General features: G+C 37.1%; 1 protein-coding gene and 2 pseudogenes across 2 annotated transcripts; all 3 read left to right on the top strand.

The window, feature by feature from the left end:
• The first annotated feature begins 471 nt into the window (after positions 1 to 471).
• Positions 472 to 11,932, top strand: LOC107826713 (aspartate--tRNA ligase, chloroplastic/mitochondrial). 2 transcript variants are annotated; one of them, XR_012693676.1, is made up of 16 exons: positions 472 to 1,022; positions 1,969 to 2,112; positions 3,608 to 3,717; positions 4,915 to 5,026; positions 5,211 to 5,282; positions 5,664 to 5,755; positions 5,998 to 6,118; positions 7,698 to 7,820; positions 8,380 to 8,575; positions 8,915 to 9,102; positions 9,221 to 9,292; positions 10,431 to 10,529; positions 10,632 to 10,712; positions 10,802 to 10,859; positions 11,054 to 11,182; positions 11,348 to 11,932. XR_012693676.1 is itself a non-coding variant. In XM_075218012.1 (15 exons), exons 1-15 carry the CDS (start codon positions 636 to 638, stop codon positions 11,515 to 11,517), a joined length of 2,025 nt encoding a protein of 674 aa, XP_075074113.1. In that variant the 5' UTR covers positions 472 to 635; the 3' UTR covers positions 11,518 to 11,932. The 2 variants fall into 2 exon arrangements, 1 of the variants encoding a protein (XP_075074113.1); XM_075218012.1 differs by lacking the exon at positions 11,054 to 11,182.
• A 1,003-nt stretch (positions 11,933 to 12,935) lies between these two features.
• LOC107764781 (agamous-like MADS-box protein AGL62) lies at positions 12,936 to 13,600 on the top strand (annotated as a pseudogene).
• A 10,075-nt stretch (positions 13,601 to 23,675) lies between these two features.
• LOC107816319 (agamous-like MADS-box protein AGL62) lies at positions 23,676 to 24,340 on the top strand (annotated as a pseudogene).
• The last annotated feature ends 1,561 nt before the right edge of the window (positions 24,341 to 25,901 follow it).

Raw genomic sequence — 25,901 nt, 5'->3', positions numbered from 1 at the left:
TGACCCGTTTTCAACCCGCTTCAACCCGGGTCAGTCCGTTACTGTAGCTTAATATGCGGACTGGGACGGGTTGGTCGAGAGACGGGTTTTGGACGAACATATTTTGGATAACGGTGCACCGTACCCGCTAAGCCCGTTAACCTGTTAACCGGTTGTTAACGGGCTGCAGCCTGTTATCAGTCCGGTTACCGTTACAATTTTTTTTTTATTATTTAGACCGTTGCCAACGGTCAAAATTTAATTAGAAAAACAAAAAATTACACTAGCCCAACCCGCCCAAACCCGTTTAGCCCTAATCCGAACGGGCCTTAAATAACCCGAAAATTTTCAACCCGACCCCAGCCCGCCCGATAAATGAACGGGCTGAAGTTTTTTCCGTTCAACCCGCCGGATAAACATGTATAGTTTCTGTTGGAAAATTCCACTAATTTCTGTGAGAAGTTACACGCACATTATAAATCGCAGTTCTTTAATGCAACTTATATACAGTATTGTCCTACTACGACTTGTAAATTTGCGTTGTGAGAATCCGACTTACGTGTGAGCGTACACAACGGTCCAATTCAATCTGCTCCAAAACCTCAAATTTTGTCCACAAAACTGTAAAACAAAAAAATCCTTCCCTGTTCATCGCCATGTCCCTCTTCTTCCGTTCCTTACCCACCATAGGTCTTCGCTCAAAACCTTCCCCTCTCACTTCTCTACCTTTCTTTTTCCTTAATAATTTCCACAACCACCCCATTATTATTACCCCAACTTCACTTATCAGTAGCCGCACACTTTCTTCCGCCTCTGCCACTGGTCCTTTAACTTCCGTTGAAACACTTACCCCTAGCACCAAAACTTCTCTATCTCCTACAACTGCTGATACTCTTCAATGGGTTAGCAGGACTCAATACTGTGGTGAATTATCCGATAACGATGTGGGTAAACGGGTTCGACTTTGCGGGTGGGTCGCCCTTCATCGGATTCATGGTGGTTTGACTTTTGTCAACCTCAGGGACCAAACTGGAATTGTTCAGGTGAACCCCCTCACTTATCCCCAGAGGCGGAGCCAGGCTTTCAAACTTATGCGTTCGGGATTCTAATCGTTTAAAGTTAATGGGTTCTAGATTAATAATTTATACATATTCAATAATGGATTTTTTAAGACAAACCCGCTCCCAGCATTCTAGTTCCGCCCCTGCCTATCCCCCCTTAATATTTCAATGCAAGTTGACCTTAATTGAGCGGAATGGATTTAGATGATTCGTATTAGAACCAAAAGTAGTTGTTTATTGAGGATTAGTTGATTGATTGATTGTTATCCCCATTGTTATCACATGTTTATAAGTTCTTCTCTTTATGTATTATGATAGAAATTTGACACTTTTGAAAGTTTGCCTGTGTTATCTTTAAGTCACCCCTGAAGTATTTGAATGAAATGGGCCACAATAGAGCTGAACGAATATAGAAGATTCTTGTACTGAAACAACTAGTTTTGGATTGATGCAAAGATAGATTGATCGATTGTTAAACCAATCTTTTTATGCAAATGTGACATATTTACAAGCTTTTATCTTTATGTATGATGCAATTTGTTTTTGAGGTATACTTGATTGATTGTATGTTTTCCCGATTTTTATATGGAAATGTCACGTCTTTACAAGCTTTTATCTTTATGTATCATTATAAAAATTGATGATCTCTTAGGCTGCTGTGTTATCTCTAAGGAACCCTTTAGGTATTTGAATGAAATGGGATCTGAATAGAGCAGTATTTATTACCGGCAACTAGTTTTGAATTGATGCGAAGTTGATTGAATAATTGATGTCCCAATTTTCTTATGGAAACGTCATATCTCCTCAAGTTATTCTCTCTATGCGTCATTATCTGTAGAAAATTGTAGTCTCTCAAAGGTTGGTTGTGCTCTGTTGATGTAAGTGATAGACCCTAAGGCTAAATTGGTGATGGAACTCTTCATTTCAGATTACGACACTTCCTGATGATTTTCCTGATGCTCATTCTGCTGTGAGCGATCTGAGGCTTGAATATGTCGTTGCCATTGAAGGTGTTGTTCGGCCTAGGCCAGCTGACTCTGCCAACAAAAAGATGAAAACTGGCACGATAGAGGTAACTTGAGACGACCTTTGATTCACCACAATTACTTCTCTCTTCTTCCATATTTTTTAGTGAGTGTCAAACTTTATAGTATTAGTTTTGTTTTTTACTTGATATAATTGCGTTCATTGGTTGCTCGTAACAATTGAGAATCATGTGGCATTTTTAAAGTTATATTTACCTTTGGCTCTGATATTGCAGAATCTTACTTGATGTCAAGTAGAGCTTTTCCATTAGGTTCCCAGCTTTCTCTGGCTACTGCTTTTGTCATGAGGCATGTTCATAGTATATTATGCAGGGGGATCTGAATATTTTGTTCAATGGTACAAGCATCTTGTATGCATACATCTCTCCATAATGAACGGTAAACAACAAACAGGATGCCATGGAACTGATCAAATTGGTGTAATTGAACTTTAAGACTTGTGATAACTAGTAAAGATTTTTAGGCTGTAGCTTAAATGCATTTAAATAAGTTAAGTGTTGCTGGAAAAATGAGAAAGAAAAGATGGCATACATTTTATTGTTGGGTAAATTGACCTCTAATTAGGAGTGGACATAATTTGGGCAAACCCGAAATCTAAACCAAAATTCGAATCTTTTGGATATTTGATTTAGATTTTCGGATTACGGATTGGATTTCGGAATTAACTTTAAAAATTTTTGGATTTCGGATTGGATGTTGGATTTAGTACTTTGATTTTTGGATATTCGAAAATCCAAAATTTTTATACTTTATATTTAGTCCATTATCCATATGCCAATTACTAATACTTTCAATAACATGCCCATTAGACATTATCTCATATATCCAATACTAATTACTAAGTTACTGGCAAAATACTTTCTATCTGGACATGGTTTTACTATTGTTAATTCTTATCGGCCTTATTAATAACTCTGTTGCATTTTCTTGATGATGATTTCATTATTTGAACACTTTATTTGGATGACTGCAGTGAGAATGAGGAACTTTTTAGGCAATGTAACATGAATACTTCATTTGGATGTTCATTTTTGTAAGAAGTCGAAATGTCTCAACTTATAGGCTCAAAACAAATAATCCAAAATATTCATAACGATTAATCCGAAACCGAACTTAAAAATCTGACCCAATTCGAACTTATTTGGATTGGATTTGAATTGTCATTTCTTCAATCCGAAAGCCGAACATCTAAACCAAAATTTTCATACCCTGTCCGAGCTGCCTGAACGCCCACCCTTACCTCTAATCTAAAGTGCTGTTATGTTTCTGAATAAGTAATTAAGTACCAAAGTATTACTAGTCAAATTAAATCAGAAACTGGACAAGGGCCTTAGTCAAATTTCTAAAGCTGAGTTTCTTATCATCCAAGGACGTTTGTCTTTTCACTTTCATGATCTTCTAATTATTTCTTAATTGATTGGATCTGTTTAGTGGCTTTGACTATATCCTGTCATGCAACTTTTTTATATGCCAGTTGCTTACCAAAGTTTTTATATTTCCACTAATTGGTTATGCGTGCAGGTTGCTGCAGAGGATGTCCAGGTGTTGAATGCAGTAAGATTGAAGTTGCCCTTCTTGGTAACAACTGCAGACGATGCAAAAGATTCAGCTAAGGAAGAAATCAGATTGCGGTAACTAATGAATGTTCTACAGCTGTTTGTTGAATCTTTTGTTTGTTTTCCTTTTATGTTTCGTATTCGACCTCATGATCTGCTTCAGGATTCTAAATTCTCATCTTCCCTTGAACTTACTTTAATTCTCATCTAGTCTCGTATCTATTTGCTGTGACCTTCCTCCACAGCGGTTGATCCTCAATGCCAAGCTCCCAAATTGTTTTCTTATTAGGGCTTTGTTAAAGCCTTTAGGTCCCGTACTCCTAAGCCTCCAATCTTCACAGGAGATGCGAGTATGTTCTAATTTGTTAGTGGGTACTTCTTTACTCCTTATTTGTTTCCCTTAGAAAGTTCCTTGGCAGTTCGCCCAACTCCATTGCCCATGGTTGCAGGCATATGCATTAGAGACATGTAGTGGGTGAATACCAGATAGAGTGCTCTTTATCAGTATCTCTTTGAATCCTTTTGGAATAGATGTTCCTTTTACCTTCCTGATTTTCTCGACCCTCTCAATCACCAGATTCCAGTAATGAGCATCCCTTTTGATGGATGCCAATGGTAACCCCTGGCAACCCTGCTATGGAGTAATTATGCAGCTAGCGGATGTTCTTCACCTCTTCCACTAAAAGGTTTCTGACACTTGCAAGAGCATGCTGTTATTGACATGTTGTTAACAACCCATTAAGGATTTCGTCTTTGAGGCCCGTATTTTACACCATTTAAAAGCCGGTGTGAGGTTAGTATATACTTAGCTGGCTGAAGAAGAATACAATGCTTTAGAAGTCATTATAATTTTGAAGGACAAAAAGAGAGAACCTTATGGTAAAGGTCCTCCCCCTCCAACCTTAAGGTTGGGGTTTCGAGTTACCAAGAGAGCAAAGTGGAAAGGGCTACTTTTTTGCTCGTAGGTTGGAAGTTTAGGGTGTTGGTTTGTCATATTAAAAAATAGTCATTAATTTTTCCATTGTCGTCCTGTGTTTCACTTTTCTGCCTCTTTTTCTACCAATGCTTTTGTATTGATGTGATAAGGGCGTAGTCCAGCTCTCTTGGACATATCAAATATCATCTTTGATCCGTTTTGGATCTTGTACGTGTTCGGTGAAGACAATCCTTTTCTTCATTGCAGAAACTGTTTCCTTATCCTAAAATTTTTTACCCCTTTCTTACATTGACGTATTGCTTCTTGCTAGAAATTAATCTTGTACACATTTTTAGATATCGATGCCTTGATTTACGCCGTCCACAAATGAACTCAAATATAATCTTGCGACATAGAGTAGTGAAACTTCTCCGAAGATACCTAGAAGATGTGCATGGTTTTGTCGAGGTAATACCTTCTCTCTAATTGTATTTTTATAGAATTTGGACATCTATTCTTCTTCTTCTTCCTTTTGTGAATAGATAATTTGGTTATCTGGTTTTGAGGAAAATGTTTGCTTTGTTATTTTTTATTTTTTTTCGTGGCTTTTTTTGTTAGCGTTGACCCCAACATTCTCATGGTTACAAGGTAGATTGAGACTCCAATACTATCTAGATCTACTCCTGAAGGTGCTCGTGATTATTTGGTCCCTTCTAGAGTTCAGGTACTCTTTACTTATCTTCTGTTTTAGCACTTTTTGTGTTCATTCAGTCCCTCTATTTGCTGTCAATTTTTTTTTAAAGGTTGTTGGTACAAAAGAAGCGAGTCTTCTTGCAAATAACACTTCTTGTTCCTACAGTCCTCTGATTTATTCTTCATTCTCTTTTACCTTTGAAGTGAAATACTCATTTGTGGAGAGCCAAGGAGAATTGTGCTTAACAAAATGAGAACTTGTCCAAAATTATTGCCCTTATGATGGATAATTTTTTTTTACATCTGACTGATATTTTTTCTGATGGACAATACTCATATTTCAATTGGAAAACTCTTTTTCTCCCATTATTTCTCCATGACATGGAACTTATTTTGTGGTTGTGTTATAAAGCCAGGAACATTTTATGCACTACCCCAGAGTCCTCAGCTGTTCAAGCAAATGCTAATGGTCTCTGGTTTTGATAAGTACTATCAAATAGCAAGGTATTTCATTTGTATAATAGCATTTTAAGATATTTCTGCATCAGATCTCTTGCATTCAAAATTCATGGTGATCCAGATATAAAAGCTCAGGCGTTTTCATCGCTAAAAACTGTGTGAAGCAATATAGTTTTACGAAACCTAAGAGTAGTTATCTTATTCTTATTATAAAGAAAAAAAATGTAATCATGAGCATGTACCCCGTGAGTTATGACTCTCATTAGTCTGTATGGTGTAATTTTCAGGTGCTTTAGGGATGAAGATTTGAGAGCTGACAGACAACCTGAGTTTACACAGCTAGATATAGAAATGGCTTTCACTTCTATGGAGGACATGCTGAAACTCAATGAGGATTTGATTAGAAAGGTTAGTTAAATAGTTTTGGAATGTCAATGCACGGAGTAAGCTCGGTCGAGAATTAAAAAAACAGCATGTATTTGATACTGTAAGAGCCAGATTACTGGAGAAAGTGTTGTTTCCTACAGCAGTGCATCTCAAGTTGTTGGGAAACACTTTCACTATCTTAGAATTTATGCAACATGGACATGCATATGAGGAAATATATTTCTCCAGAGATGCTGGAGATGACAAAGTTGTGAAAGTATTGCCATATTTTTATTAGTTATTTATAAAATCACCAAAATATACATGTGGTGTCAATCCTAGGGTGTATGGTTGTCAATCCTAGGGAGCAGGATACGTCCCGGATTCGGTCAACTGACTTCGGACACTTTGACCGGAGTCCATCGACAAATTTGGGAGAAAAATTGAGATTTTGATTTCTCAAAATAAAAAATAAAACAGATTTAGGAGAATGAAATAATAATGTCCATCTTGGAGAATGAAAGATTGAATTTTACAATATTCATGTAAGTTTTTCACAGAATATCTCTCAAAATTTACAATATTTTTATTGCTCTATTTTTTATAGCCGAATCCCGGCACCCGTATCCATATCCGGATCCGCACACCGAATCTTAAAATTTAGATTTTGCCGAATCCGATACTCGGATCGGTCCCCGTATCGGATACCCGCACCCGACTCCGAGCAACTTTATTCTTAACATAAGTTTTCCTGCAAGAAAATATTAAGCTGCTGTAGGGTTTCTTTTTTGGTTTCCCCCCTATTTAGTGTGCATAGAGCATCTTCTTTTGCAGAGATGTGGGTATAATTGCTGAACTGGGATATATAGCTACATTTCTTGAAATGTGAGCTTTGATATGCAGTGGAAAGTGAAAACTCAATTCTCTTTATCTTTTGTCAGCATTACTTGAACATGGATTTGGCATGCATTCTTATCAGTCAATACTGGCACATGCTATTACTTGTGTTAGCACAAAATCTATCCTGTTTTCTTTCTTCCAAGTTTTAGCACTCTTCAAAGATTGTAAGTTGTGTGCTTATGCTTATGCGACATGTCTTGTAGCTGACCAAAGAAACATGTCTTGTAGCTGAGCAAAGAAAATAAATGATGTTAAATACTGGTGGTGGTTATAGTTGTTCGAGTCCCGCATGGCACTGAGCGTCTTAGACATTTATCTTTGGAGGCGCCTTTGGCCAAGATCTCTACCTAGAACTTCAAGTGTTTAGAATGAGGTGGAATGGCGTCATACAATTTTGTTTAAAAATTGCTAAGCAGACTATTCATATGCCAAAAGAGTGTCTTGTCAGAAATTCATGGGATGATTTGTCTAAAGTACTTAATGAGGTCTTTTTATTTAGTTTATCTTATACAACAACAACACACCCAGTATGATCCCACAAGTGGGGTCTGGGAAGGTTGGATGTACGAAGATTTTACCTCTATCTTGTGTGAGGTAGAGAGGTTGTTTCCGATAGACTTAGTTTGTCTTGGCACGGTAAAAGAATTCAAAACAAGGGAAAACTTTTACCTTCCTATCCAGGAAAAAATCAAGTGATGCATTGTCACATCTTTTGTTGCAGGTTTTTCAGGAAATCCAAGGTGTCCAACTGCCAAATCCTTTTCCAAGGCTTACATATGCTGAAGCAATGAGTCGATATGGTTCAGATAGACCAGATACTCGTTTTGATGTCGAATTGAGAGATGTAATTCTTCTGCAGACTCCAATATTGATCTTTGCTCTTCTTTGTTTCTGTTTGTCTTGACAGTGTATTTCTTCTTTCTTGCTATAATGGACATGTATTTGTTGTCTTGTTGACATACCTTATTCTTTCTCTTACTCTTTTGGATTGGGGCTTTTGTTTTAGGGCTCAGGGGTGGTGGTTGGGGGGTTGGGGTGGAGGTGATACCAACTCTTTTGGATTGGGGCTTTTGTTTTAGGGCTCAGGGGTGGGGTGGGGGGAGCTGGAGGTGATCATACCAATTAAGTTCGAGCACAACCCAATTCACTTGCCTTGAATTAGTATATCAATCTACTTTTTTCACAATGATTTTGCTCTTTTCCGTACAACTGATTGTGTTAAGAGCATTTAGTCTACAAGCTCACTGCTTCTGCGTTGCAACGTCCGCTCCTTATCTATGTAGTTGTATTATCTGCATAGGTGCTCCATATGAAGAAATTTGACCAAGTATGTCATTCATGATACCGCCCTTAGTTTGGATTTGGCAGTGTTGCTGATGATCCTTGTTTTGTTTCACACGCAGGTGTCCGGCATTTTCTCCAATTCCACATTCAAGGTTTTCTCAGATGCCTTAGCAAGTGGAGGAATTATTAAGGCCTTATGTGTGCCTTCTGGGACAAAAATTTATTCAAATACTTCTTTGAAGAAAGGCGACATATACAAAGAAGCAATCAAATCTGGGGCAAAGGGTTTGCCTTTTTTAAAGGTCTTGAATGGTGGTAATGAAAGTTCTACTTCTGGTTCTCTTTTAGCCTTAGATGAAATTCTTCTTTAAGTTTAGCAACTTTGTGGGGTTAGTCCACTTCCCGCAATGAAGGGATTTGCTCAATAATTGCCATACGAATGAGACAGTTCTTTCCCTCCCCCACAAAAAATTACACATCCATGGCTTCCAAGTAAGTGTGCAGAAGAAAAATTAGGTCCAGGGTGTGGGCCATATCGATATCGAGGCTTCAAGACCTTACACTTTGTGGATGTATCTTCACGTTTCTCTCTCTTGCCTTCCTTATCAGAAAAGTTTCTCTCTTGCCTTATATTGGTTATTTAAAATTTCTCAGGGAGCATTGAAGGGATTCCCCAGCTGGTCTCTAGTTTGGATCCGGAAAAGAAAGAGGAATTGCTGAATCAGTTGTCTGCGGTACCAGATGATCTTATCTTGTTTGCTGTTGGTCACTATGCAGAAGTCAATAAAACTTTGGATCGTCTGAGAACATATGTAGCACACGAATTGGGTTTAATTGACAATGTAAGTTTCTGATGACCAAAATTGGGTCAACATGATGTGTTTATCTGTAGAAGAGCTAGGTTCATGACTAGCATCTTGTATGTCCTAATGTCCAACGTTCTTTTGTTTGTATATCTAGTCCAGGCATTCAATACTCTGGGTGACTGACTTTCCAATGTTTGAGTGGAATGATTCAGAACAGAGATTTGAGGTATGTATGGTGCCTAGAATTATCTTCCATGATATACGTGCACGACTAGTCCATCAGTCATTTTGCTTCTTGGCCTTAGGTGGTTTACTTTTGAATATCAAAGAGAAGTAAAATAAGCGAGCCCACGGTGTCCTTTATTATTGTGAGGTATAGTGCCCTTTTAATGATGCAAGAGGTCCATGAAAGAAAATCACGGAAGAACTCAATGTTTAATTACCAAAGGAAAGGATTAAAGAGCACCAAAAGATCTCAATGTTTACATATAATGCTACTGCTTTAATAGACAAAAAAAAAAAAACATTTAATGCTACCACATACTTGGCTCGTTTGTTGGTGAATGTGAGCTTCACAATTATTTTATGTGGTATTGCTCTTACCTGTTACATCCTTACTAGCTGGAGAGATACAACCCTCGTGTTTTCAATGGCCAAAATAGTTTATCATGATCCTACCCTGTCAATGGCCAAAATAGTTTATCATGATCCTGCCCTGATTTTCTCTAGTATGCATTCCTTTTTCCAGTACCTCAAAACTCTACATATCAAGATCTAGAAGACGCAGGTCAATAAATCCATACCAATCACGAATTCTACCTCTAGAACTCTCACCAGTAGCATAATATTGGCATGAGATGATTTAAATGGAGTATTATAGTCAGTGAGGATTCATATAGCCGGCCCAACTTGTTTGGGATTGAGGCGTAATTGTTGTTGAATAAGAAATGTGACAACAACCCAAGATTCTAGAAATTTGTATTTCGCTGCTTTTGAAGATTATGAGCGAATTAGTGCCTTACATTAATCTAGCAAGGATATCCTTGATTTGCATTTAAGTTGTTTCAATCAAATAGTGGCATTTTTCAAGAAGGGGAGCCTCAGAGGGAACCTTGGAGTAACGGTGAAGTTGTCTCCATCTGACCTTTAGGTCATGAGTTCGAGCCGTGGAATCAACCACTGATGCTTGCATTAGGGTAGGCTTCCTACATCGCACCCCCTTGGGGTGCGGCCCTTCCCCGGACTTTGCGTGAACGCGGAATGCTTCGTGCGCCGAGCTGCCCTTTTGGTGACATTTTTCAAAGACTAATCTGTTTCTCGGTTATGATATCTTGTTAAGTGAAGTGACCACAATTTTCCTACAGGCTTTGCATCATCCTTTCACCGCACCTAATCCAGACGATATAAATGACCTCTCCTCTGCCCGTGCCTTAGCTTATGACATGGTTTACAATGGAGTTGAGGTACATGAATTCGTGCTCTCTTTACTAGCTGCTTCAGTGAGAGAAGATAATCATGTGATGGAGATAAATTATGTTCTGTTGTTACCTTACATCTTGAATTAGATTGGTGGAGGAAGCTTGAGAATTTACAAGCGTGAAGTCCAAGAGAAGGTTCTCAATATTGTTGGCATTTCCCGAGAACAGGTAAGCTGACTCCTTTGGTTTGCATTGCATTTGGTGGCTGTCCAGTTGTATAGAATACTCCAGATATGCACTCTTTTTGTTTGTGGCAGGCTGAAGCAAAATTTGGCTATCTTTTGGAGGCTCTGGACATGGGTGCTCCTCCACACGGTATTACAGAATTCTTTCTGTTGTTTGACACTATATTTGTGCTGCTAATCAAATGTTACAGAGTTTTTATGTGAATGCTATATTATGAAGAACTACCTTCCCTATCCGCTATGACAGATATAGCTGGATTTAAACTTCTATAATGTCATGGTGATCTTTTCTCATGATTTTCGGTATGGCATTCATTGATGTAGACCCCTGGCCTTGAGGAATTGATCTGTCCCTTTGGAGCCAAAGGGACAGCTACTGCTATTGATTCTAAAGTGGAACCTCAAACCTGAACTCGAACGAATTGGAGCTTTTCTCCCCAGGAAATTTCCTTGGTATACATAATACCTGTGTTGATCTTACCTAATTCGTTAAACTATTTTTAGAGCAGTTGCTTCTTCAGGGTTTTAGTTTCTATTATGATGTTATTTGGCCTGAGAAAATCTTGCTTGGTTCGTGTGGGTGGTACTTAAAATTGTATTTACTCACGGTTGTTGCAGGAGGAATTGCTTATGGGTTGGATAGATTGGTGATGCTCTTGGCTGGCACTAATTCCATCAGGGATGTTATAGCTTTTCCAAAGACAACAACTGCTCATTGTGCCCTTACTCGTTCACCATCAGAGGTCGATCCACAGCAGCTTAAAGATCTTTCATTACAGAAGATGTAGGTTCTTGATTTGTTTTTGAAAGTACTATGTACCGGAAAAATTGGTGGTGAAAAGGAGATGTTGGCTAGCTGGGACAGGGGTAAAGTCCTGAGATGTTAGAGGAAATCCTGGGATTATGGCGACATTGTTATGCTAAACAATTTATTGCAAGTAGAAGAGGCGCCATCGTTCCACACAGTTTTTCTTTGAAATATTACATTGTAGCAGCAAAATCATTAGGTTCCAGTTTTCATTGCTGAGAGTAAAGATGTTACTCTGATTTTCTGATTGTCTGCTTTGTTGACAATACTGATAAAGGAAAGCGAGTCTTTTTAATAATGTAGATAATTATTCGACCTTGGAATATTTGGTGAAGTTGACTTATAGTGCTGTCTTGCCCGAGTATCAAAGTAAAATATGGACCTTTTTTCTTTCACGTGATTGTTGGCTATGCAGCTATCTGCTCTTGTCAATTATTATTATTATTTTTTAATCTTTATCTTTTGTATTATTTTTCGTTGCTGCTGAGTGTTATTTTTCCTCATAAAACCTAATCCCAATCCTAATACTCACGAAATAAAAGAATTTGTAATAAAAAACCTAAGCTTTAACGTGAAATAAATATAATTTTTATAAATCCAAATGCCCTCGCACGCTTGATGTGACACATTTTCTATCTCTCTCTCTATGTATGTATATATCAACTCATTAAAAAAAATTTACTAATAAATTGATCGATACTTTTTGAAAAATTATTCATAAATGGAAAGTCGTGTTATTAAAATAAAAGGTTATACTGATTATTTAATATATTCTTTTTAATACGTTTCTTCAATTTGTTCTCAAATTATAAAATGGTGGTCAAGTGCAATCCAATAATATAATTCTAATTAATAAAAGTATGTATTGTCTAGTTATGATCATTAAGGATTAGCGCAGTCGAGACAAAAAAACGATGAATGAAGGCCAAATGGGTTTGGCTCAAATCCTTTTAAAAAAGAAAGTAACATAAATTTCTGGACTCCCAAGTTCCTCAAACAATTACGTAAACAACGTATTAGCAAAACAAAAGGTTATATTGAACATTTAATATTTCCTCTTTTTAAAATTATTTTTAACTTGTTCTCAAATAAAATGCTGGTCAAGTGCAGTCCAACAACAAAACTCAAATTAATAAAAGTATGTATTGTCTAATTATGATCATTAAAATTAGCGTTGGCAATACAAAGAAACAATGAATGGAGGCAAAATGGGTTTGGTTCAAATCCTTCAAAAAAAGAAAGAACATAAGTTTCTAGACTGCCAAGTTATTTGAATTCATTTACCTAAAACAATTACAATGAGAATGAAAAATCACAGTTTCTTACATAAAGCTCTTGGTGTTGAGACTCAAAATCACCAATTTCTTTGTTTCTCAAATCTCGAGTGTTTAATTACCCATGGCAAAGGGTCGCCAAAAGGTTGATATGGTGAAGATGCAGAACGAGAGTAATTTGCAAGTGACTTTCTCTAAGCGTCGTGCTGGTCTCTTCAAGAAGGCTAGTGAACTTTGTACACTATGTGGTGCTGAAATAGCCCTTGTGGTATTTTCCCCGGGCAAGAAAGTTTACTCATTTGGCCACCCTTGTGTGGATTCAGTAATGGATAGGTTTCTCACAAGGAACTCTCAACCAAATAATGGCCATAACCAGCTCATTGTGGCTCATCGAAATGCTAGTGTTCGTGATCTCAACATGGAGCTCACGAACATTGAGGGGATTCTCCAAATGGAAAAAAATCGTGGAGAAGCCCTACAAGCAAGGAAGAGAGATAACGGTCATTAGTGGGAAGCACCAATTGAAGAACTTAACTTTTTTCAACTGCAACAACTGAAGGATGCATAAAGAAAAAGGTTGAAAGAGAGGCACAAAACCAACAAATGGTGACTAGTAATGCATTCCCATTTCTCACCTTTGGAAGTGCCTTGGCTTCTATTGGTGCCAGGGCAAGATCTTCATATGGTTCCTATGATTCTTTTCCATTTCAAAATAGGGTTTCAGGACACAATTTTGGTGCGCCTTTTGCTAACAGGGCTAGAGGATCTATTTTTTCAGTAGTTGCTTAGTAGTTCAACTGTCAATACAGGAAATCCTGGGACTTCAAGACCTATCATGCTTAATTATTAAAAGCTTGATTATAAGCGTCTAAGTTCATTTTCATTTGAGTTATCCGATGTGTGTGTCTTTTGTGTCATCATATAATGGTCATTAGTTATAGTTCGTGTTACTAGGAATTCAATGAGTTCAAACAATAGCTATATAAGTGATCAGTCCAGTGTGTTGTCGTAAGGGTGAAGTAATTTATAATATTATCAGTTTGTTTTATATTTGTCCCGCTATTTCATTCTTTTGTGCCTTATAAGTTTTATATTTTTGAATGGTGTTACTCATTTATTTAATTTACCATAAAGTGGTAGAGCGCCCTAGTTTTAATTCCAATAAGAATCAACCATACAGAGACATGGTGGTTTTAAGTATCTAAGGTTATTTTATTATATATACATAGACAATTACATGTAGATTTATCCTCATTGCTAGTGATAACTCGGTGTGGGTAAATATTAACTATTAAGTTCGTAGTATATATCTATAATTTCTTCTAAAGAAATAACGAAATGACCTCTTAAATAGTTAAAATTGTGAAGTTTGGATATATATATATATATATATATAGAGAGAGAGAGAGAGAGAGAAACACACATGTGCCTGCATATATTATATATTGTGTACCAGATATATATACTTATATAGTGGCTGCAAGATGTGATTGATTTAATTTGTACGTGAAATAATCTATCTTTTTTAGAATTAACTGTATATTACATTGTAATCCATACGTTACTATTGTTTCATTTTGCATTGTAATTTGCTTTAAATCTGAGCCCTTGTTATATTTGTGAGCACATGATTTTTGTCCGATTAAAATACTCCTACAAAAATTCACAAATAGGTTTTTCTTAATTGCTTTTAAGTTTTATAGAATTTGTAGGAATTTTTTGTTAATTGTTTGCATTTAATTGCATTTTCTGCACTCTTAATATTTTAATGTCATGAAAATACCAAAAATTATTTAATTCTTCGTTGCATAACATTTTAGGTTTTTATTTGCATTTTTAGGATTTAAGTCGTTTATTAATTGTATTATTAAACAAAAATTACGAAATACATTGGTTGTTTGCATTTTTAGTCTTTAGTCTTAATTATTTAGTGATAAGTTAGTAGGAAATAAGTTAGGGATAATTTTACAAATAGATTTAGAATCTAATTTAGGATTTTATTTAGTATGTTTAGGATTTTTAATTTTTAAAATCAAAAGAGAAAAAAAGAAAAAGAAAGAACAAAGAAAAGGAATTAAGGGAATTGAACCTTGTTTAAATTTGGGAGTTTTTGTGTAACAAACTGTTAGCTTTCATAGTTGTGGAAGTTCTCAGAACGAAGGTCAGCTTAGAGAGAAGGCTAAGAAGAGAAAGGGATTAACCGTTCTATTGAAGGAAAAAAATGAAAGTCTCTTTGTACATTAGCTCCTATTGTGTATTTGTACACTTTAACATACACTTACTTCCTAACTAACCACATTAATTAGATTTAACTAACTATAGCTAGCTAACCATAGTTTACTAACTCCACTTCTCTCAACACTCCACCTCAAGCTGAAGGCTTGAAGAGATTCTTCACTCCGAGCTTGTTCAGAAGATAGTCATGTTGGGCTTTGCCCAAGCCTTTTGTTAGTAAGTCTGCTAGCTGTTCCTTAGTTGATACATGCTGAGTCTTCAGTACCCCTTGCACTATCCTTTCTCGAACAAAATGACAGTCTATGTCAATATGTTTAGTTCTTTCGTGGAAAATGGGATTTGCTGCAATTTGAATTGCAGCCTTGCTATCACACATAAGCTTTACAGGTGAGTTTAGATGAACTCCAAGCTCTTTGAACAGCCCATTTAACCATACTATTTCTGCAGTACGTGCTGCCATGCTCCTAAACTCAGCTTCTGCAGAACTTCTGGAGACAGTCTCCTGCTTCTTTGATTTCCATGAGATCAAATCATCTCCAAACTTTACTATGTAACCTGTGACTGACCTCCTAGTTTATAGGCAAGAGCCCCAGTCAGAGTCACAGTATGCAGATAACTCATTTGCATTCTGTGCTGGCATGAAAAGTCCTAGCCCAGGAGCTCCTTTTATGTACCTCACTACCCTCAAAGCTGCTTCCATATGAGAGACTTTTGGGCGGTGCATATACTGACTCAGGACTTGAACCACAAATGCTATGTCTGGTCTAGTCATAGTTAAGTAGAGTAATCTCCCTACAAGCCTTTGATAGCTGCCTGGATTCTTGAGTGCAACGCCTGATTCTTCTAAGCTTCCTATGCCTGTTATAGCTTTGTCATACTCCTAAGATGTTAGCTTTTGATTCACTTCTAGAGGTGTGCCTGCTGGCTTGGCTCCCCCTAGACCTGACTCAGAGATAAGCTCCAAGGCATATTTCCTTTGAGACATAACTATACCCTCTTTTGATCTAGCAACTTCAATGCCCAGAAAGAACTTTAGCTCACCTAGATCTTTCATCTTGAAATTCTTCTGCAAATCAGTTTTTGTCTGATTTAATAGCATCATATTGTTGCCTGTGATCAGTAGATCATCTACATACACCAGCACAATAACTAGATCACTGCCATTGTGTTTGGTAAACATAGAGTAGTCAAAGTAGCTCTGTTGAAAGCCCATGTGTAGTAATGCTTATGTTAATTTCTTGTTCCATTGTCTTGGGGCCTGTTTGAGCCCATACAAGGCCTTGTGTAGTTTGCAGACCTTGTAAGACTCCCCCTGTCTGGCAAACCCATCAGGTATCTGCATGTAGACATCCTCCACTAGGTCACCATTGAGGAAGGCATTGTGCACATCCATTTGATAGATAACCCACTGTTTAGCAGCTGCTAAGGCAATGATGGGCCTCACAGTAACCATCTTGGCTACAGGAGAAAAGGTTTCTGAGTAGTCAAGGCCTTCTTTCTGAATATAGCCCTTGGCCACCAGTCTTGCCTTGTATCTCTCAACTTCTCCTGAAGCCTTGAACTTTATCTTAAAAATCCATTTGCATCCAATAGGGTCTTTTCCAGCAGGCAGGTCCACAATGCTCCATGTATGATTGGCTTCTATAGCAGCTATTTCAAGTTTCATAGCTGCAATCCACTTGGGATCTGAGGCTGCTTCATTAAATGACTGTGGTTAAGTAATAGATGAGTAGGAGGATAGGGCATGAAGGTGAGCAGGTTTGAGAGCATTGTAGGATACATGTGAGGAGATAGGATACAGGCAGGTGTGAGAGGAAGCAGGAGTCACATAATCTTGCAACCACAAAGGAGTTTTGCTAGGTCTTGATGATCTTCTCAGACTCACAGAGGGAGCCTGAGGATCCTCTGAGGTATTGTGTTCTTCTGTCAAAGGAGAAGAAAGAAGAGAAGGAACTAAGGAGAGAGGTTCCTCTGAAGGGTGTATGTCAGTTGGATATGTGTCAGTTTGTGTTCTCATAGGTGTATCATAGGATAGAGGTGCATGATGAACTTCAGTAACTGCAGGAAGAAGATCTAGAACAGGGAACATAGGTGTGCCAGAGCTTTGTGAGCATTTGAATGGAAATATGTCTTCTTTAAACACCACATTTCTGCTTACAAGGAAGGTTCTTGAGTGAAGATCATAGACCTTATATCCCTTATGAGTTGAGGAATATCCTAGAAATGCACCAGGTACTGCTCGGGAAGCAAATTTGTCCAGCTCTTTGGGTGAAGTTACATAGCACAAACAACCAAATACTCTGAGATGAGTGAGGTTGGGAGCATGTAAATAAAGCATCTCAAAGGGTGACTTGCCACCAATAACTCTTGAAGGAAGTCTGTTGAGCAAGTAAACAGCTGTAGATACACAATCTCCCCAGAATTTCAAAGGCACATCAGCTTGAAACCTCAAAGCTCTGGCTATTTCTAATATAGTCATGTGCCTCCTCTCAGCAACTCCATTTTGCTGAGGTGTATAGGTGCAGGTACTTTGATGAATAATGCCCAAGGATGACAACAAACTGTGAACTTCTTGATTAAAGAAATCACTACCATTATCGGTTCTCAGAGTCTTAACTATTGTGGAAAATACATTCTTCACCTTTGTTAGAAACTCTTTAAGGACAACCACTGTATCAGACTTAGAAACAAGTAAGAAAACCCAGGTAAATCTGGAAAAGTCAGCTACAATAGTAACAAAGAACCTTTTACTGTCATATGTAGGTACTCTATATGGCCCCCATACATCACAATGAATCAGTTCAAATATATCATTAGAGGTAGTAGTACTTAGCTTGTAAGGTAACTTTGACTGCTTGGCTAAAGGGCAGACAATGTAATGTGTGTAGAGTTGTATGCTTTTTGATTACATCTATAGGTGCATGACCTAGTCTTCTATGCCACAGTGCACTAGATTCAGAGTGTTCACTAGTCATACAAGCAGACTTATTTTCAGGCATAGTAGACTTATATATAGAGTTCACCTGCACAGTTTTATTCCTTTGTTGAGTTGAATCATGACTGAATATACCACCGACTAATGTCTTGCCTTGTAATAGGTACAGTCCCTTGTCCTCCTTACCAATCCCCTTCACCTTGACCATTGTAGAGATCCTGGAAGATACATAAGTCAGGAAAGAATGCCACAAGACACTGCAGCTCTTTAGTCAGTTTAGATACTGACAGTAGATTGTACTTAAACTTTAGAATGTACAACACATTGTTGATATCCTGATTGTTAAGAACACTTGCTTTTCCTATATGTGTAATAAAGGCAACATCCCCTGTTGGCAAGTGAACTTTACTTCCCTTTTGAGAGGGAATTGACTGACATGAACTTAGCATTTCTAGCGTGGATGTCATATGATTTGAAGCTCCAGAGTCTATTATCCAATTGAGATTAACAGCCTTGGATAACAGAGCTATTAGTTTACCTGCAGTTGCAGCTCTGGCAGAAGAGCCTTCATCTGCTCCCTTGTTAAGTAGTTGCACTATCTGCTGATATTGCTCCTGTGTAAAGTAAGGGACTGTTTGTTGTTGCTGATTCTGGACTCCAGTTGGTACAACATTTATCTATATTTGTTGAGGCTGGAAACCAGATGTAGGTGAAGTCCCACACTACAAACCTCCAAATTGCATCTGCATATGAGCATTTTGCATAGTAGGACTGTAATTGGTATTGACATGATTAGCATATGTTCCTGAGTTGCTTCCCTTCTTCTTCATCTTAAGGTTGGACTTGAAGTCTTGAGGATATCCTATTAGTTTATAACAGTTCTCCCTAGTATGACCTTTGTAGTTACAATAATCACAAATCAGTGTCTTCTTCTGAGCTCTAAACTGTCCAGTGCCAGGATTTGGATTTTTGTTGCCATACATAGCAGTGCTGTCATTACCTTCTGTTACTTGCATCATTTGCGTGAAGTTTGCCAGATTTCTCTGACTTTCAACATCCACAAGGAGAGAATATGCCTTGTTGATACTAGGTACTGGTGTCATCATCATTATTTGACTTCGAGCTTGAGAATAAGAGTCATTCAGTCCCATAAGGAACTGAAGCAACCTATGATATTCAAAGTGCTCAGCATATTTCTTTGACTCTGAACACGGACAACCAGGACAAGGCATGAGTGCATCAAACTCATCCCATAGATCTCTTAATTTCGAGAAATAATCAGCTATATTCATTGTTCCTTGTGTTAATGTATGGATCTCTCTGTGCAAGTACAGAACCCTAGATCCATTCACTTTGTCAAATCTTTCCTTCAGATCTTCCCACACTTTGTGAGCATTGGAGGCGTACACTACAGTGCTTAACAAACCTGGACGTACAACATTTATAATCTAAGAGAGTACTACAATATTTACCTTTTCCCATTGTTCATGAAATTCAGGTTCAAACTTCGATTTTGAGTACCTACCATCCACAAATCCTAGTTTGCTTTTACCTAATAGACCTATTCTCATAGATCGACTCCACAAAGCATAGTTATCCGACCCAGTTAACTGAAGAGAGATGAGTGAGCTACCTGGAGTATCTGTTGGTTGAAGATATAGAGGGTGATTATGATCTATCGTAGGGAAAATAGCTGGAGCAGCTGGTACATTCGCACGTCTGGGAGCACTCTCATTTATTTCGTCTTCTATAGCCATTGATGAAAGTTTTTAGAGGTCAAATTGAGCAAAACCCTAGCTCAGAGGTGTTGTTACCTTCAGACACTTCAGCTGAACTTTAGTAACACACATACACGCAGATGAGCGAGGAACTAAGCTCTGATCATAGACACTAGCTCTGATACCATGTTAGCTTCCATAGTTGTGGAAGTTCTCAGATCGAAGGTCAGCTTAGAGAGAAGGCTAAGAAGAGAAAGAGATTAACCGTTCTATTGAAGGAAAAAAAATAAAAGTCTCTTTGTATATTAGCTCCTATTGTGTATTTGTACACTTTAACATACACTTACTTCCTAACTAACCACATTAATTAGATTTAACTAACTATAGGTAGCTAACTATAGTTTACTAACTCCACTTCTCTCAACACAAACTAGTAACTAACTTTGGGAGGGAAATCGAAGGAGCTATAACTAACTCATTGTCTATATAAGAAACATCACTAGCTCAAACTAATCAATCCGCCAATTATAGTTAGAGAGGTGCGTAGTCTTAGTTTTAATATCCTTTTAATTTTTTTTCCAGATTTGTTGCTGCTTTTATTTCTTCTTCCTTTTTTCTATTGTATGATTAAAGTTTCAGTTCTCTCTCTCTTTTAGATACTCAGTTTGGCGGTGCCATTTAAAGGTTTTTACAGTTTCTGGAGTAAGAACTTCTGGTTAGTATGTTGTTAATCTTTTGAGTCTTTATATTTTATCGCTATTAATTCTAAAGATTATTCATGTAATCAAGATATATATTTTTGTTGATGCAGAGATGTCGAAAAAGAAGAAAAATCTGCTTTGTAAACACACCAAGAACATAAACGATGATGATGCAGAGATATGGGCCAGGAAAGATGACAAATCGGCCAGGAAAAATGCCAAATTGACCGGCCAGGTCATGAGAAAATAAAAAAACGAGAAGAATGAGAAGAACTACTCCATCCTCTGCGCCAATGAAGAAGTAGACGATACAGCCTATGAAGAAGCAGAAATAACAGAGGAAATGTAACAGAGGACATAGCATTTTATGACCTTGTAATTAGCGAAGAGTAAATGTAATCTTCAAAAGGAAATGTAATGCCAGAATCTTATGCTCCTTCTGAAATTAGTTACTCCATATTTTCTTCGGCCAGTGTTGACTGCTATGAAAGTTCTTGAACTGAAATTAAAGTCGGTTTTTGGTTTGATAAGGTAAATTAGGTTGAAAAGTTCTTTTTTCCCCAAAGTCTCTCTTTTTAGTCTTATGGAATCCAAGTGTAGAATCTTACCTTGAAACCACACCCTTATCAAACCCTCAGATTTCCCAAGCTCCCTTTGGGTTTTTAAGCTCCTAGCTGTTATTCTAAAAAAAAGGTCATAATTTTTGAAGCTGAAGATCAAGATTTTGGGCTCTTGATGCTTCCATAATTTCTGACATAGTGGGATATTTGTCTTCAGGAATAGCATTATAGGTTCTTGTTTCGGCTAGACATTGGTTGAGAGTATCTGCTTTACTTCGGTGACTGAAAGATGAGCAGCTACTAGAGATTGAAATCTGGGAGATGAGTGATTTAGTTTTACTGAAAGGATAAGAAGCTTTTTTATTCCTAGATGTTGGTGTTCTTGGATGAGGGAATTGAGTTGTGGAGTTTCTAACAGCAATTGGGCATTTGGTGCAAGGATATGAACTCATTGTGTTAAAATTTTGAGGATATGAAATTGTGGAATCTCTCACAAATTGGACATAACAGTAATTTTCTGGATATCATTTTAGATTATATATGTTTCTCCTCTTATTCGGTAGAGTATAGCAGGGAATCAAGGATATAACAGGGCTGCGAAGTGGAGGTAAGGGATGAGGAGTTGAGGACATAACAAGGTAGAAAATTTAGGCAAAGAAAGAATTTATCGAGCATGTGGACTCATTATCTTCTAGATCCAAATATCATAACAGGACAAACTATAAATGAATTTTTTTTACTAATCCCAACATTTTATCCTTGTGCATAAAGCATCAATTCATATACCCCAATTAGTCACATTTATAATATGATTGCTCATCTACTATAAAGTGAGGTTAATTTCACTTATGGTTACTCAACTATGTTTCAATTTCACTAAAGTCACTCAACTATTTTTTATCATTTAAAAGTAACTAAACTTTCACATTGTCACTTAAAAGTCATTTTGGCTCTAGCCCCTACCATAAATATGACATGGCATAAAATTTAATGAGAAAAATCCAAAAATAAATGTCACATAAGCTTAAATGGACCATAACCACTTTAGATCCATTTCTCCCTTAATGTGATTTGACCCATAACCAAAATGGGTTTCAATAGGGGAAAAAACACACACCCCTAATAAAATTAGGTTTTGTGATTTTTTGTGGGTTTTTTATCGTACAAATACACACCCAACTATGCCTTATAAAAAGGACTAAGCGGTCGCTGCAAATATAATCCGGTTTTGTGACGACCCAAAGGGTCATCACCTGTTTTCTTATCAAATTCTGTGATTTTGAGGCCTTGAAAAATTCATTTAGAGTCGCCTCGATTTGCCTGCGCAGTCCGGGCGCGTAGCCGGAAACTTAAATACGAAATTCTGTGAAAAATGCTAAGTTTTGATGTTAAAATGAATAAATTTGACTTTGGTCAACATTTTGGGCAAACGGGTCCGGACCCGTGATTTGACGGCCCCAGAGGGTTCATAGGAAAATATGGGACGTGGGCGTATGCTCGGAATCGAATTCCGAGGTCCCAAGCCCGAGAAATGAATTTTTTTAGAAAATTATTTTCTGGAAATGTTTTAGAAAATTGGAAATGAAATCTGATTAGAAAGTGATGGTATCAGACCCGTATTTTTGTTCTGGAGCCCGGTACAGGTCTTATATATGTTTGAAATACTTCCTGTAAAATTTGGTTAAAAACGGACGCCGTTTGACGTGATTCGGACTTAAAGTTCTAAATTTGCAACTTGATGAAGTTTAAGAAAAAACTCTTGATTTTGAGATTTGGTTCATTGTTTTTGAGGTTATTTAGATCGCACGGATAAGTTCGTATGATGTTGTTGAGTTAGTACACGTGTTTGGTTAGGAGCCCTGAGGGCTCGGGAGTGTTTCGGAATGGTTTTAGGCTTATAAAAATTGCAGTCAGTTCTGGTATGTCCTTCTTCGCGTTCGCGGGAGGACCTTCGCGAATGCGATGAGTAAAATATTGCCGAAGGAAACTTCCTTCTACGCTAACGCGTAGACCAGGTCGCGAACGCGAGGCAGCGGGGGGCTATACCTTCACGAACACGTTCCTGGCCACGTGAACGCGAAGGCCAAGTGGCCTGGGCAGGGGGAAAGGGTAGAAAACCTTACGCGAACGCGACCTTAAGGATGCGAACGCGAGGGCTCGAGAAGCTATAGCTTCACGATCGCGAGCCCCTTAACGCGAACGTGAAGGCCAAAAAGCCTGACCCATCGCGAATGCGAGAGATCTATTGCGAACGCGTAGCATTAAATCGCCCAGTTATTTTAAAGTTTCAAAAACAGAAGGCAAACGAGATTTCTCAAAATTTTTCAAAACTTCTTCTTCTCCAAAGCTCTTAGGCGATCCTTGAAGCACTTTTTCACCAAAACTTCTTGGGTAAGTAATCTCCAACTCGTTTTCTTCCTTTTTCATCAACATCTAATGAATTTCTAGGCCTAAAATATATGATTAAGGGTGGAAAATTAGGGATTTGGGTAGAGTTAGAGCTTTTTGATTTTTCTTGATTCAAAATGGGTTTGGTTCAAATCCTTCAAAAAGAGAAAGAACATAAGTTTCTAGACTGCCAAGTTATTTGAATTCATTTATCTAAAACAATTACAATGAGAATGAAAAATCACAGTTTCTTACATAAAGCTCTTGGTGTTGAGACTCAAAATCACCAATTTCTTTGTTTCTCAAATCTCGAGTGTTTAATTACCCATGGCAAAGGGTCGCCAAAAGGTTGATATGGTGAAGATGCAGAACGAGAGTAATTTGCAAGTGACTTTCTCTAAGCGTCGTGCTGGTCTCTTCAAGAAGGCTAGTGAACTTTGTACACTATGTGGTGCTGAAATAGCCCTTGTGGTATTTTCCCCGGGCAAGAAAGTTTACTCATTTGGCCACCCTTGTGTGGATTCAATAGTGGATAGGTTTCTCACAAGGAACTCTCAACCAAATAATGGCCATAGCCAGCTCATTGTGGCTCATCGAAATGCTAGTGTTCGTGATCTCAACATGGAGCTCACGAACATTGAGGGGATTCTCCAAATGGAAAAAAATCGCGGAGAAGCCCTATAAGCAAGGAAGAGAGATAACGGTCATTAGTGGGAAGCACCAATTGAAGAACTTAACTTTTTTCAACTGCAACAACTGAAGGATGCATAAAGAAAAAGGTTGAAAGAGAGGCACAAAATCAACAAATGGTGACTAGTAATGCATTCCCATTTCTCACCTTTGGAAGTGCCTTGGCTTCTATTGGTGCCAGGGCAAGATCTTCATATGGTTCCTATGATTCTTTTCCATTTCAAAATAGGGTTTCAGGACACAATTTTGGTGCGCCTTTTGCTAACAGGGCTAGTGGATCTATTTTTTCAGTAGTTGCTTAGTAGTTCGACTGTCAATACAGGAAATCCTGGGACTTCAAGACCTATCATGCTTAATTATTAAAAGCTTGATTATAAGCGTCTAAGTTCATTTTCATTTGAGTTATCCGATGTGTGTGTCTTTTGTGTCATCATATAATGGTCATTAGTTATAGTTCGTGTTACTAGGAATTCAATGAGTTCAAACAATAGCTATATAAGTGATCAGTCCAGTGTGTTGTCGTAAGGGTGAAGTAATTTATAATATTATCAGTTTGTTTTATATTTGTCCCGCTATTTCATTCTTTTGTGCCTTATAAGTTTTATATTTTTGAATGGTGTTACTCATTTATTTAATTTACCATAAAGTGGTAGAGCGCCCTAGTTTTAATTCCAATAAGAATCAACCATACAGAGACATGGTGGTTTTAAGTATCTAAGGTTATTTTATTATATATACATAGACAATTACATGTAGATTTATCCTCATTGCTAGTGATAACTCGGTGTGGGTAAATATTAACTATTAAGTTCGTAGTATATATCTATAATTTCTTCTAAAGAAATAACGAAATGACCTCTTAAATAGTTAAAATTGTGAAATACGCGTATATATATATATATATATATATATATATATATATATATATATATATATATATATATATATATATAGAGAGAGAGAGAGAGAGAGAGAGAGAGAGAGAGAGAGAGAGAGAGAGAGAGAGAGAGAGAGAGAGGTGTGCCTGCATATATTATATATTGTGTACCAGATATATATACTTATATAGTGGCTGCAAGATGTGATTGATTTAATTTGTACGTGAAATAATCTATCTTTTTTAGAATTAACTGTATATTACATTGTAATCCATACGTTACTATTGTTTCATTTTGCATTGTAATTTGCTTTAAATCTGAGCCCTTGTTATATTTGTGAGCACATAATTTTTGTCCGATTAAAATATTCCTACAAAAATTCACAAATAGGTTTTTCTTAATTGCTTTTAAGTTTTATAGAATTTGTAGGAATTTTTTGTTAATTGTTTGTATTTAATTGCATTTTGTGCACTCTTAATATTTTAATGTCATGAAAATACCAAAAATTATTTAATTCTTCGTTGCATAACATTTTAGGTTTTTATTTGCATTATTAGGATTTAAGTCGTTTATTAATTGTATTATTAAACAAAAATTACGAAATACATTGGTTGTTTGCATTTTTAGTCTTTAGTCTTAATTATTTAGTGATAAGTTAGTAGGAAATAAGTTAGGGATAATTTTACAAATATATTTTGAATCTAATTTAGGATTTTATTTAGTATGTTTAGGATTTTTAATTTTTAAAATCAAAAGAGAAAAAAAGATAAAGAATGAACAAAGAAAAGGAATTAAGGGAATTGAACCTTGTTTAAATTTGGGAGTTTTTGTGTAGTAAACTGTTAGCTTTCATAGTTGTGGAAGTTCTCAGAACGAAGGTCAGCTTAGAGAGAAGGCTAAGAAGAGAAAGGGATTAACCGTTCTATTGAAGGAAAAAAATGAAAGTCTCTTTGTACATTAGCTCCTATTGTGTATTTGTACACTT

Source organism: Nicotiana tabacum, chromosome 7 (assembly GCF_000715075.1).
Source record: "Nicotiana tabacum cultivar K326 chromosome 7, ASM71507v2, whole genome shotgun sequence".
NCBI lineage: Eukaryota > Viridiplantae > Streptophyta > Magnoliopsida > Solanales > Solanaceae > Nicotiana > Nicotiana tabacum.
Note: the sequence above shows the minus strand (reverse complement) of the source record. Positions and strands in the feature narration are given on the sequence as shown.

Excerpts from the sequence above, each read along its gene's own strand:
- LOC107826713 (XM_075218012.1), top strand. The coding sequence starts at position 636 with ATGTCCCTCTTCTTCCGTTCCTTACCCACCATAGGTCTTCGCTCAAAA. Across the intron at positions 2,113-3,607 it reads TGAAAACTGGCACGATAGAG|GTTGCTGCAGAGGATGTCCA; the intron begins GTAACTTGAGAC and ends TTATGCGTGCAG. Across the intron at positions 5,283-5,663 it reads TGGTCCCTTCTAGAGTTCAG|CCAGGAACATTTTATGCACT; the intron begins GTACTCTTTACT and ends TGTGTTATAAAG.